This window comes from Oncorhynchus masou, chromosome 30 (genome assembly GCF_036934945.1).
Source record: "Oncorhynchus masou masou isolate Uvic2021 chromosome 30, UVic_Omas_1.1, whole genome shotgun sequence".
Taxonomy (NCBI): domain Eukaryota; kingdom Metazoa; phylum Chordata; class Actinopteri; order Salmoniformes; family Salmonidae; genus Oncorhynchus; species Oncorhynchus masou.
In genome coordinates, this window is record NC_088241.1 from 20,967,088 (window position 1) to 20,980,816 (window position 13,729).

General features: G+C 40.6%; 1 protein-coding gene across 1 annotated transcript in view; it reads right to left on the reverse strand.

The window, feature by feature from the left end:
- LOC135522313 (thrombospondin type-1 domain-containing protein 7A-like) overlaps positions 1–13,729 on the reverse strand; it is a 106,943-nt gene that overhangs the window by 47,426 nt on the left and 45,788 nt on the right. The window contains exons 5-7 of the mRNA XM_064948449.1: positions 8,506–8,574; positions 5,368–5,523; positions 4,109–4,312 (exon numbers count right to left, since the gene is read on the reverse strand). Of these exons, the coding sequence (XP_064804521.1) occupies positions 4,109–4,312; positions 5,368–5,523; positions 8,506–8,574 (429 nt within the window). The remainder of the gene's footprint in view (positions 1–4,108; positions 4,313–5,367; positions 5,524–8,505; positions 8,575–13,729) is intronic.

Below are 13,729 nucleotides of genomic sequence, written 5' to 3' on the forward strand. Positions count from 1 at the left end.
TTGAGCCCAAAGTCTCTAGGGTGAATAGTAGCACGAAATCATAACACAACAAATCAATTTCCATCAGAGGAGACAGGGGGAATCGGTCAACTCCAGTCGAGATAGGCGGAAAAACACAAAGAGGTTGTGCTTCTCACAAAGCTACTAGGATGGTATCACCTGACCTGGTATTAACCCCGAATGACACTGGTGGATGTACATGTACAGTATGTGTCTTGTATGAGGTGAGATGACAATGTAACGTAGGATGAGGAACTTTGTAAATATTTTCTGTTTTTCAGAATTAGGAGGATGACAAGAGGTCACTGTCAAAGGAGTATGGTAGGATTTGGACTCAATGCATTACGGTGCCTGTGTATCTCTTTGATATCGCTATATATCTCTTAGTCAACACTCAAACTAGGAATGATGAGTATACTTGGGATTGGTAACATATCATCTTTGTCAATTACACCCACATTCTGAAACCTGCTCGAAAACCCAGACAGCATCTCTCTGCAACAACCGCCATTGTCTTCAGTCAAACATTCTTCAGTAATAAATTGGAACAGCAAAACCACGTAGCTGCAAAGTTGAGGGAGTCCCCGAGACTCAGGGCCGGAGAGAATTGATTTGATTTAGTTCGAGCAGGGTTTAATTGCTCTGGCTGAGAGAGTGAAAAGGAGGGAGTACAATATGTGGCTATGCTGAGCTAGGGAAGCGTTAAAGGAGACGGGGAGGGGGATGTGAGGTGGGGGAGGGCGTCTGGAGAGAACTCTATGATAAATGGCAGCCATGATAAATGGCAGGGCGGCTAAACACCATTCTCTCTAGTCGTCACTCACTTACAGTGTAGCCAAAAGTTTGAGGGTTGGTAGAGAGGTCACCTTGAGCAACATGATTTTTCATCCAGAGGGTGAGACCCTGACTTAAGGCGTCAGCATGCTTCAGTTCGGCTGGTGCCTGTGCTTGTGTACTCCCTTAAAAGACATTCGCTTGAAAAACAAGAAGAAAGCGGCAATAGTACTGTTTGTCCATTTTGAGATGCCGTAGCCAGTGTATACATGTCCTCAAAATAATCTGAGTGAATCTAAGATGACTCAAGAAATCTGCCATTCATTTTGACATTTTTGCAAAGGAGATCTTAGCCGCTAACTTTGGTGCAGTATTTATTAATCAAAAAAATGTGCTTGAAAATGAGTCGCCTTTATTGAAAACTCTCTACCGTTGACCAATCACCAACGAAGGGGCGTAGACTTCGGGTCCGAACTTGCCTCCAGAAAAAATTGTATGGGCCCAAACATCCGAAAAAACCCTCGCCGAAGTCCAAAATAAACAAAAACATCATAAAATGTTGTCATAATATATAATGCATTCAGACCCTTCGAATTGTTCCACATTTTCTTACATTACAGCCTTATTTTAAAATATAAAAACTTTTTTGGCACTCATCAACCTACATACAATAACCCATAACACCAAAGCAAAAACAGTAAAAAAAATATTTTTGCAAATGTACATTAAAAAATTCATGAAATATCACATTTATATAAGTAGTTACTTTGTTGAAGCGCCTTTGGCAGCGATTGCAGCCTCGAGTCTTCTTGGATATGACGCTACAAGTTTGGTACACCTGTATTTGGGGAGTTTCTCCCATTCTTCTCTGCAGATCCTCTCAAGCTCCGCCAGGTCGCTTAAGGAGCGTTGATGCACAGCTATTTTCAGGTCTCTCCAGATATGTTCGATCGGGTTCAAGTCTGGGCTCTGGATGGGCCACTTGAGGATATTCAGAGACTTGTCCTGATGCCACTCCTGCATTGTCTCGGCTGTGTGCTTAGGATCGTTGTCCTGTTGGAAGGTGAACCTTCGCCCCAGTCTGAGGTCCTGAGCGCTCTGGAGCAAGTTTTCATCAAGGATCTCTCTCGACCTTGCTCCGTTCGTCTTTCCCTCGATTCTGACTAGTCTCCCAGTCCCTGCCACTGAAAAACATCTCCACAGCATGATAATTCCACCACCATGCTTCACCATAGGGATGGTGTCAGGTTTCCTCCAGACATGGCATTCAGGCCAAAAAGTGGAATCTTGGTTTCATCAGACAGAGAATCTTGTTTCTCATGGTCTGAGTGTCTTCAGGAGCATTTTGGCAAACTCCAAGCAAGATGTCATGTGCCTTTTACTGAGGAGTAGCTTCCACCTGGCCACCATAAAGGCCTGATTGGTGGGGTGCTGCAGAGATGGTTGTCCTTCTGGAAGGTCCTCCCATCTCCACAGAGGAACTCTAGAGCTCTGTCAGACCAACCATCAGGTTCTTGGTCACCTCCCTCACAAAGGTCCTTCTCCCCCAATTGCTCAGTTTGGCCGGGCGGACAGCTCTTGGAAGAGTCTTGGTGGTTCCAAACTTCTTCCATTTAAAAATGATGGAGGCCACTGTGTTCTTGGGGACCTTCAATGCTGCAGACATTATTTGGTACCCTTCCCCAGATCCAGATCTGTGCTGCGACACAATCCTGTCTCGGACCTCTACGGACAATTCCTTCAACCTCATGTCTTGGTTTTTGCTCTGACATGCACTGTCAACTGTGGAACCTTATACAGACAGGTGTGTGCCTTTCCAAATCATGTCAATTCAATTGAATTTTCCACAGGTGGACTCCAAGTTGTAGAAACATCACAAGGTTAATCAATGGAAACAGGATACAACAGAGTTCAATTTCGAGTCTCATAGCAAAGGGTCTGAATACTTATGTAAATAAGGTATTTCTGTTTTTTATTTTTAAGAAATGTGCAAACTTCGCTTTGTCATTATGGGGTATTGTTGTAGATTGATGAGGACACATTTTTATTTAATCAATTTGAGAATAAGGTTGTAACGTAACAAAATGTGGAAAGTCAAAGGGTCTGAATACTTTCTGAATGCACTGTATATTATGATGAAATTTTATGACGTTTTTGTTTATTTTGTTTTGTTTATGTTTCGGCTGGGAAGCATGCGGACACCTTTATTCACTGTCTTTTCCTAACTGTTTAGACTGGGAAGCATGCGGCAGTGTTCTACATGAATTAGTCAAGCAAACGTCCACTGAAAATAAAGGACTCTATAATGTGCATTGACCGAATCAATAAACCTATAGACTGCAATCACAGAGCTTTATCTGCAATCACAGAGCTTTATCTACAATCACAGAGCTTTATCTACAATCACAGAGCTTTATCTACAATCACAGAGCTTTATCTGCAATCACAGAGCTTTATCTACAATCACAGAGCTTTATCTGCAATCACAGAGCTTTATCTACAATCACAGAGCTTTATCTACAATCACAGAGCTTTATCTACAATCACAGAGCTTTATCTACAATCACAGAGCTTTATCTACAATCACAGAGCTTTATCTACAATCACAGAGCTTTATCTACAATCACAGAGCTTTATCTGCAATCTTTATCTGCAATCACAGAGCTTTATCTACAATCACAGAGCTTTATCTACAATCACAGAGCTTTATCTACAATCACAGAGCTTTATCTACAATCACAGAGCTTTATCTACAATCACAGAGCTTTATCTACAATCACAGAGCTTTATCTGCAATCACAGAGCTTTATCTACAATCACAGAGCTTTATCTACAATCACAGAGCTTTATCTACAATCACAGAGCTTTATCTGCAATCACAGAGTTTTATCTGCAATCACAGAGCTTTATCTGCAATCACAGAGCTTTATCTACAATCACAGAGCTTTATCTACAATCACAGAGCTTTATCTACAATCACAGAGTTTTATCTTTATCTGCAATCACAGAGCTTTATCTTTATCTACAATCACAGAGCTTTATCTACAATCACAGAGCTTTATCTACAATCACAGAGCTTTATCTACAGTCACAGAGCTTTATCTGCAATCACAGAGCTTTATCTACAATCACAGAGCTTTATCTACAATCACAGAGCTTTATCTACAATCACAGAGCTTTATCTACAATCACAGAGCTTTATCTACAATCACAGAGCTTTATCTGCAATCACACGGCAACGATTATGGAGACGAAGTTTCATGGAATTAACGAGGGAAAAATACAATTGAAATAATCTTTTTCCGATAATTGGTTATTACTATGATTTCCTCACCAGTGCTGTTGACACACTGGACCTGAGGTATCTGTGTCCCGGGGCCACACGGCAGCTCCCCGTCCGGGATACACTCATCCAGTCTGACCAGGCGCCAGTCCCAGCAGCTGGGTTCGTCACATGGGACAGCCTCCACCAGGTGAGGACAGTTCCCTGGTCCACCTGTTGGCTCATTGCTGATCTCCCGTTTCCTCAGTTTAAAACCTGCCAAAGGAAAAAATACACATTATTCCATTTAAGATGAAAAATATAGAATGAAAAATACATAAAACCATATGAAAAAATATATAAAAACTCTGAAAAAATACATAATATGCCTAACTGTCCTCCATTGGAATTGATCTCTTCAACAGCTCTCTCGAAATGGAATAATAGGATATGCTACTATGATAAGACTAGGATTAGTGTACAAGTGCAAGCAAATAATTGCCCAGTTAATTGTTGGCACTTTACCAGATACTGGGATCATACTGACCATAAATTGATACAAAAGAGAGGATTTCATTGTGAAGAGCCAGCATGTAATTATCATGTGGGTGTTGGACCACCGACAGATGTTAGATACTACCTTTATGCCAGAATATGTTTATTCAAGAGGACCTCACAATGGCTACAATAACACCAACTACTATATATGCACAGATAATGACTGTATAATCTTCTGAAACAACGCCATGTTCTGTAAATTCCATAACACCATGCATACCTGATGGCAAATAAGAATCATATAACATTCATATAACATACAGTATGGCAAGTTAACACTTAACTATTTGTTCAACTGTTTATGCTGTATAACTGTGGTATGGCAGTTGACATTAGTTTGATAAGAGGAACATACAATGTATATTAAAAAACATAATACCACATGTGTGTTCTGAAAGCATTATGTTAGAATTACAACATCAAATGTATCCATAGTCACCTGAAACATTCCAACCCATTAAGGCCTTGTAGCTGACATACAGGCAACACTTCATTTGGATAGTCCCAAGTAGATGGTTTATAGGTGGTTCAATAACTGTCAACAACATTTCAACTAACTATCAGTGGATAGTAACCCCGGCCCTAACTTGAACCCTTATCCAAACCCTGAACCCTGAACCCTTATTCTAAACCTAACCCTAACCGTAGCAAGCATTTATTGATCTACAGAGCGTTTGTTACTAATACGACCATCAGTAGATCATCTACATGGGACTATCCAAATAAAGTGTGATCGACATATGATAGTCCCACTCGAATGCTTATCCACACACCTTTCTTCCCTTCTTGGACGTCACAGTTCTCATAGGTGCAGGGTCCCCAGGCCCCCCATGGGGACACTTCACACTCGATGGGACAGAGGATGTGACACAGCTGGGACGTGTTGGGGACGGGACCCCCGCACAGCTTGCTGTCCACAGGACGGGATGCTTGGGACATGGAAATAAGGAACATTCAAATATACTTACATTACAGTCAGAAATATATGGATATATTCAGAAATATATGTACACACCCCTATGTATTTATTTGTAAAGTGAAGCTAAAACATTCAATTTGGCTCTATACTCCATCATTTTGGATTTGAGATTTTTTTGTAAATGTTTCATATGAGGCGACAGTACAGAATGTCACCTTTAATTTGAGGCTATTTTCATTTTCATACAAATGAAAATACCCTCAAATTAAAGGTGCCATTCTGTACAGTCGCCTCATATGAAATGTATGTAGTCCCCCCATTCGAGTGACAAAGTTACAGAAGGCACTAATATCATACCCCGAAGACATGCTAACCTTTCACCATTAGCATTTTTTTGGGGGGGTGGGGGGTATGATATTTACGCCTCTAACTTTCTCACTCATCATTGTTCATGATTATCCGTAATCAGGGTACACATTAAATCAAATCAAATTGTATTTGTCGAGTGCTTCATAAACAACAGGTGTAGACTAACAGTAGAATAACGAGGCCTTTTTCCAACAATGCAGAGAGAAAGAGAAAGATACATGATTTACCATTCACTTTCATTTGTGCACAACATAATCTGAAACACAACCAAAACAAACTGCAAAAGCTTGATGTAATTACTACATGCTAGAAATATGTTTTTTTTTACTACACATAAGTGAATTTGTCCAAATACTTGACACCATCCAATGGGGAGACTAGATACATAAAGTATTTGTAATTTCTTAACAGTAAAACAGATATGTATGGAAATACCCTCAAACAAAAAGTGACATTCTGTATGAAACATTTGATCTCAAACCCAAAATGCTGGAGTATAGAGCCAAATGAAATGTTTTAGTTTCACTGTCCAAACAAATACTTTGGGGAGTGTACATACCAACATAGTCATAAATATACTGATATATTCTGAAATATACCGATATACCCATACAAATACTGAGAAATAGTTGAACAAATATACTGAGAAACAGATGAACTGCTAGATTAGATACAGCAGTGGTACTGTATTTAAGTATTTTCTTGGAATCAGCCGAGAATATTTTCCATTTGTCTGTTTGATCTCATCCCGTACTTGTCTTCATGCAGAATGTTTACTAGTGTGCTTGGTTATGACAATGCAGAGGAAAATGCCAAACGGGGGGGGGGAACATTGGCTTTTCCTTTTAAGCACGCCTGCACTGTACATAAGGTCCCAGAAGAGAGCACATGAAACCCACAGTAGAGGTCTACAGTCTGTGAAGTGCTGCCATGTTCCTTCTAATTTCCCTTTGTTATAATCACCCCACTGTTAGCATACCGTTAGCATTTCAGGGTGATAAATGAACTCTAATGAACCTTTCAGCAGCTATCTAACACTTGAAACAACAGGAAGCACGGCCCTACGCTCTCACTGAAGACACATGAAGGCTGTACCGAAGGTGTGAGAGAGCTGCATTGTCTCCTCTCATACATATTCTATGAAGATTAATCCAGTGCTATGATTCCCCTGTTGTAAATGCTTCAGATTTAGAAGCTGTGTACACAATGCGTATATTCCCACAGAGGAACTTCACTTCACGCAAAGGAACAAAAGAGAGGTTGTTTTTCTCGGCAGGAGAATAAGTGAAGCCGACTGTGAGACTCCATTTTCTGGATGTTTCTTAAATGCACTTGAATAAAGGGGTTTGTTTGGAGTTGGAGTTGAAAGTTTGGTGGGTGGTTTTGTGTGTCTGTCACATCAAAGTTGTTTTGGGACACAGCAAAGCGCTGGTTGTTCTGGTTGATGCAACAAAGACTCTTGATCACCTGACAGATTGTCCAAAGCAAAATGTCCTACCATTGGCTACACTGTCTAATTGACACCCCTCTGCCACAGCATATGAACACACACACGCACAGAGGCAATGTGCCGAGGCACGTGGGAACACATGTGGACACCAACAGATGTACAAATGCACGTACACACACACGTAGACACATACACCTGTAAATATGCACATACATGTACAGACACTCAATCTATGATCCAAACATTGCATCAACGGTTGCAACACTTTCAATCAATTACACTTGTACACAAACACACTTTCTCACTAAGCCGGTTGTGAAGATCAAGATGTCCTCAAACGTCTCTCTCCCTAACTGACAGCTCCAACAATACATTCAGCTCTTCAGGTCTTATCAAGTCAAGAGAGCTGAAAAATAATTACACCAAACCCACAGCGAAAAGCAAGCGCAGCTTTGAAATTGATATACAAAAGGCATCATTCCCTTACAAATAGTCAAATACTGCATTTGGTAAGCCTGATAATCCTTGTATTATTAGTGTGTAGAACAGACTTACATCTAAGTACATCAATCCATTCTGAATAGAAATTGTCGACCAACAGATTAGTGGTGTTTGTGATAAAGAAAAACCCAGCATCTTCATTACACGACTTATACAATGTGCTTGTATTTCCTGCATTGCAATGAAACTACAATGGCAAATGTCCCCTCGTGCAACTAATGTGAGCGTTGCTTGTTGTGTGCCAGAGTAGACACTCAGGAGGGAAAACATCTCACAGATGCTTTGCATATTCCATCTGGAAAAACAACACTGAGTTATTTCACCATTCCCACAAAAGCTTAAAGACTCGCCCCGACGTGCCAGGCAAATACTTTGTTGTCCTTTTTCCGTACCACTTCTTGAAAGCGTTTATGCTCCAACTTAGTTGAAAACGCATGTTGGTGTTTCAGAGAGCTACACCACTTGAGACACAAAATCTGCGGAGAGGCCAACCTATCAAAACGCCGTCATAGCATCATCCACCAAAACAGAAATGCATGCATACAGTACATACGGAAACTGAGACATTATTAGGAATGAAAAGGGAAACGGTAGAAGACAGAAGTGGCAAGGAGGAGAAGAATGCAGTCTACAAGGCAGAAGAGGAGGTTCGGATTGGTCTAAAGCACCTACCTGTAACTTCAAAGCTGATGGATAGAAGAGGGGGAACACTAGGCTTCTGCTGATTTGAGGTCTGACCCTCTGCTGGGCACAGGGAGATACAACTATTAGCAACACAGTCACTGGAAAGGGAGAGGGTTTTGGAAGTTGAGGCATGTGTTGAGTGCTATTACAGGAGTCTAGCCGTTTTCCAATATGAGAATGAGGCTTGTAGAAAAAATAAGGACGGGAAGCGCTGCAGGGATAATAAGATCAGTCTAGTTACCCATAGAAACTGATCAGCAGTCAGTTTTGGATTGACCCCTCTAGAATGCTTAAGGTTTGGATTTAGGGAGGGTAAGGTGATCCTGGACCTGTGTTCTTCTAAGAGCGTGGTGATTTAGTTTATGCATGCAGTGGTGGTTGCTGCAGACTTCATTGAGGCACTGTCTGCCTGTGTCTGTCTCTATCTATGTGGCAGCTGGGGAGATTACCCCCCTGATGGGGGAAGAGGAATCCTGCGCCAGGAAGATAAGAACACTCTCCCTTCTAACTCCCACACACGCACACACACGCACACACACTCAGACAGACACACACGGGAATGCATGCACATGCACGCCCACAAGCACACACACACGTGGGAACACAAACATACACATACATTTCAATAAAATCGTTAGTACATTCTCCTTTAATGTCAGTCCATCTTTAACTGCATTCTAAAGCAACGTGCTTGTCAACATGCACGAGGAAAGGATGTGGTTTCAGTATAGAAAGAGAAAGAGACTGTTGTCAATGCAAAGAAGCCCACATTGACATAAGGACATATAACAGTAGCGGCAGAGTATAGACAAACATTTATTCAGAAATGTATTCACACCCCTTGACTTTTTCCAGATGTTGTTGTGTGTCAGCCTGAATTGATGATTGATTCAATTGAGATTTTGTGTCACTGATCTACACACAATACCCCATAATGTCAAAGTGGAATTATGTTTTTAGAAATGCTCATATATTCATTCAAAATGTAAAGCTGAAATGTCTTGAGGCAATCAGTCTCCAACCCCTTTGTCACGGCAAGCCTAAATCATTTCAGGAGTAAAAGTTTGCTTAACAAGTCACATAATAAGTTGCATGGACTGCAATAATAGTGTTTAACCAGATTTTAGAATGACTATCTCATCTCTGTTCTCCACACATACAATTATATGTAAGGTCCCTCAGTTGAGCAGTGAATTTCAAGCACAGATTCAACCACAAAGACAAGGGAGGTTTTCCAAATTTTGCAAAGAAGCATGGTGCAGTTATTAATTACACTTTGGATGGTGTATCAATACACCCAGTCAATACAAGGATGCAGGCACCTTTCCAAACTCAGTTGCCGTCGAGAAAGGAAACCGCTTAGGGATTTCACCATGAGGCCAATGGTGATTTTAAAAAAGTTAAAGAGTTTAATAGCTGTGATAAGAGAAAACTGAGGAGGGATCAACAACATTGCAGTTACTCCGCAATACTAACATGAATGACAGAGTGAAAAGAAGGAAGCCTGTACAGAATACAAATATTCCAAAACATGCATCCTGTTTCCAATAACTTTTTGTCCTGAATACAAAGCGCTATGTTTGAGGCAAATCCAACACAAGGCATCACTGAGAACCACTCTTCATATTTTCAAGCATGGTGGTGGCTGCATCATGTTATGGGTATGCTTGGCATTGGCAAAGACTAGGGAGTTTTTGTTGGGGATAAAAATAAACGAAATAGAGCTAAACACAGGCAAAAACCTGCAGGAAAAGTTAGTTCAGTCTGCTGTCAGACACTGGGAGACAAAGTCCCCTATCAGCTGGACAACTACCTAAAACACAAGGTCAAATATACACTGAAGTTGCTTACCAAGACAACATTGCATGTTCTTGAGTGGCCTAGTTACAGTTTTGATTTAAATCGTCTTGAAAATCTATGGCAACACTTAAAAATGGCTGTCTAGCAATGATCAACAACCAACTTAACAGAGAGTAAATCATTTTTAAAAGAATAATGGCCAAATATTGTACAATACAGGTGTGCAAAAGCTCTTAGCTACTTCCTCAGAAAGACTCACAGCTGTAATGGCTGCCAAAGGTGATTATATCATGTATTGACTCAGGGGGTTGAATACTTATTAGTGCTTTATTTTCCATTACATTTACAAAATATATACAGTGCCTTGCGAAAGTATTCGGCCCCCTTGAACTTTGCAACCTTTTGCCACATTTCAGGCTTCAAACAAAGATATAAAACTGTATTTTTTTGTAAAGAATCAACAACAAGTGGGACACAATCATGAAGTGGAACGACATTTATTGGATATTTCAAACTTTTTTTAAAAATCAAAAACTGAAAAATTGGGCATGCAAAATTATTCAGCCCCCTTAAGTTAATACTTTGTAGCGCCACCTTTTGCTGCGATTACAGCTGTAAGTCGCTTGGGGAATGTCTCTATCAGTTTTGCACATCGAGAGACTGACATTTTTTCCCATTCCTCCTTGCAAAACAGCTCGAGCTCAGTGGAGGTTGGATGGAGAGCATTTGTGAACAGCAGTTTTCAGTTCTTTCCACAGATTCTCGATTGGATTCAGGTCTGGACTTTGACTTGGCCATTCTAACACCTGGATATGTTTATTTTTGAACCATTCCATTGTAGATTTTGCTTTATGTTTTGGATCATTGTCTTGTTGGAAGACAAATCTCCGTCCCAGTCTCAGGTCTTTTGCAGACTCCATCAGGTTTTCTTCCAGAATGGTCCTGTATTTGGCTCCATCCATCTTCCCATCAATTTTAACCATCTTCCCTGTCCCTGCTGAAGAAAAGCAGGCCCAAACCATGATGCTGCTACCACCATGTTTGACAGTGGGGATGGTGTGTTCAGGGTTATGGGCTGTGTTGCTTTTACACCAAACATAATGTTTTGCATTGTTGCCAAAAAGTTCAATTTTGGTTTCATCTGACCAGAGCACCTTCTTCCACATGTTTGCTGTGTCTCCCAGGTGGCTTGTGGCAAACTTTAAACAACACTTTTTTATGGATATCTTTAAGAAATGGCTTTCTTCTTGCCACTCTTCCATAAAGGCCAGATTTGTGCAATATACGACTGATTGTTGTCCTATGGACAGAGTCTCCCACCTCAGCTGTAGATCTCTGCAGTTCATCCAGAGTGATCATGGGCCTCTTGGCTGCATCTCTGATCAGTCTTCTCCTTGTATGAGCTGAAAGTTTAGAGGGATGGCCAGGTCTTGGTAGATTTGCAGTGGTCTGATACTCCTTCCATTTCAATATTATCGCTTGCACAGTGCTCCTTGGGATGTTTAAAGCTTGGGAAATCTTTTTGTATCCAAATCCGGCTTTAAACTTCTTCACAACAGTATCTCGGACCTGCCTGGTGTGTTCCTTGTTCTTCATGATGCTCTCTGCGCTTTTAACGGACCTCTGAGACTATCACAGTGCAGGTGCATTTATACGGAGACTTGATTACACACAGGTGGATTGTATTTATCATCATTAGTCATTTAGGTCAACATTGGATCATTCAGAGATCCTCACTGAACTTCTGGAGAGAGTTTGCTGCACTGAAAGTAAAGGGGCTGAATAATTTTGCACGCCCAATTTTTCAGTTTTTGATTTGTTAAAAAAGTTTGAAATATCGTAAAGTTCAAGGGGGCCGAATACTTTCGCAAGGCACTGTATATAATTTTTCTGCCACTTTGACATTAGAGTATGTTGTGGAGATAGCTGACAAAACAATACAATTACATCAATTTTAATCACACTTTGTAACCCAACAAAATGTGCAAAAAGTCAAGGGGTGTAAATATATTTCTGAAGGCACTTTAGATGTCACTGCTGTGTGTACTGTGTCTGATATGACAGAGTTTGTGTGTGTGTGTTTGTGTCTTGTGGTGTATCGGTCACTACAGGAGAGATCTTCCGCATACTTAAACGGGCCATATGTGATTTCTACATAGGTTTTTGGACTTTTAAATGAATAATATATACACATGGATCCTTGAAGAATATGACTTAGAAATGCCTCATGAACTGTTTACCCCATGAAACTATAAGCTTGTTTTACTTCATTGTTTGTAAACACTGTAATTGTAATAAAATAAAAAAAAAAAAACACTGTATAGCCTCAAAACATGGTTGAAACTCAAGCTATGGTAGTCCTTGCATCGAATTTGAAAGTGATTCAATTTCTCCAGCTCCATCCCTCAGCTGTTTACCAAATCAGTGTCTGGGTGGACACTTTGTTGTTGTTTGAACTGCAGATTGCCCCCTTCAAGCTCAAGTTAGCATCTCCTGATATAATAATTGTGCTTCTCGCCTAATGGAAATGCCTTTTGTTCTTCTCACACCATCTCCACTGGTGGTGCTTAGCCTTAGAATCCTTGCTAATATAATATAACCAGTGCAGCATTGACTTAAACTGGGCTTGACGGGTCTGAGAGTCGAAGCCGGAGTGTTCTCACTTGTCTCGGGCTTAAGTGTCACACCAGGACAAGTCAGGTTATGTTATGAAAGCAGCTCCGCTTCCCTTGTGGCCTCTCCCTGTAGTACGCAGTGTTCAAGAGTTGCTATGATAATTCTGTAATGGCTACACTAATTGTAGAGCACAAAAGTGTGTTTTTAATGGTGTCGGAATGGACACAAGGTATACTGAATGCTGTACATGACAATACGTGTCACTGATTGGTTTGGACACAAGGTACTGAACTGTGAATGCTGTACAAGACAATACGTGTCACTGCATTGGTGTGACACAAGACAATGACGTGTCTCTGATGCTGAAATAGTTTGGTGTGCCAACATGTAACAATTTTGTCTTTGTTGTTGGGAAGTATTTGGGACTGTTTTGTACAACCTTTGCAGATTTGAGGCATGCAACAATACCAGATGTGGGACTACATTAGTCCCACAAATGATTATTACACATGATGGCTGGATGGTTTATGAACGTAACACCATCAGATATGCATTATTGGAACAGTTTTACATAGGAAAGACTTTGTTATAGGAAAGTGTTAGGGACAGATCAAAATGTACTTGGGGGAGGGGCGGTCCAAAACGGGGGAAGGGTGTGTGGTTTTTTATTGGGCACAGGGAAGGTCAGTGTGTTTTGTCCCTGATTTACATTTACTCTTCTGCTTGTATTTTCCCTATAAACAATGACTTGACTTACTTTTGATATTACCCTAATAAAATGTTGAAACATATGTGA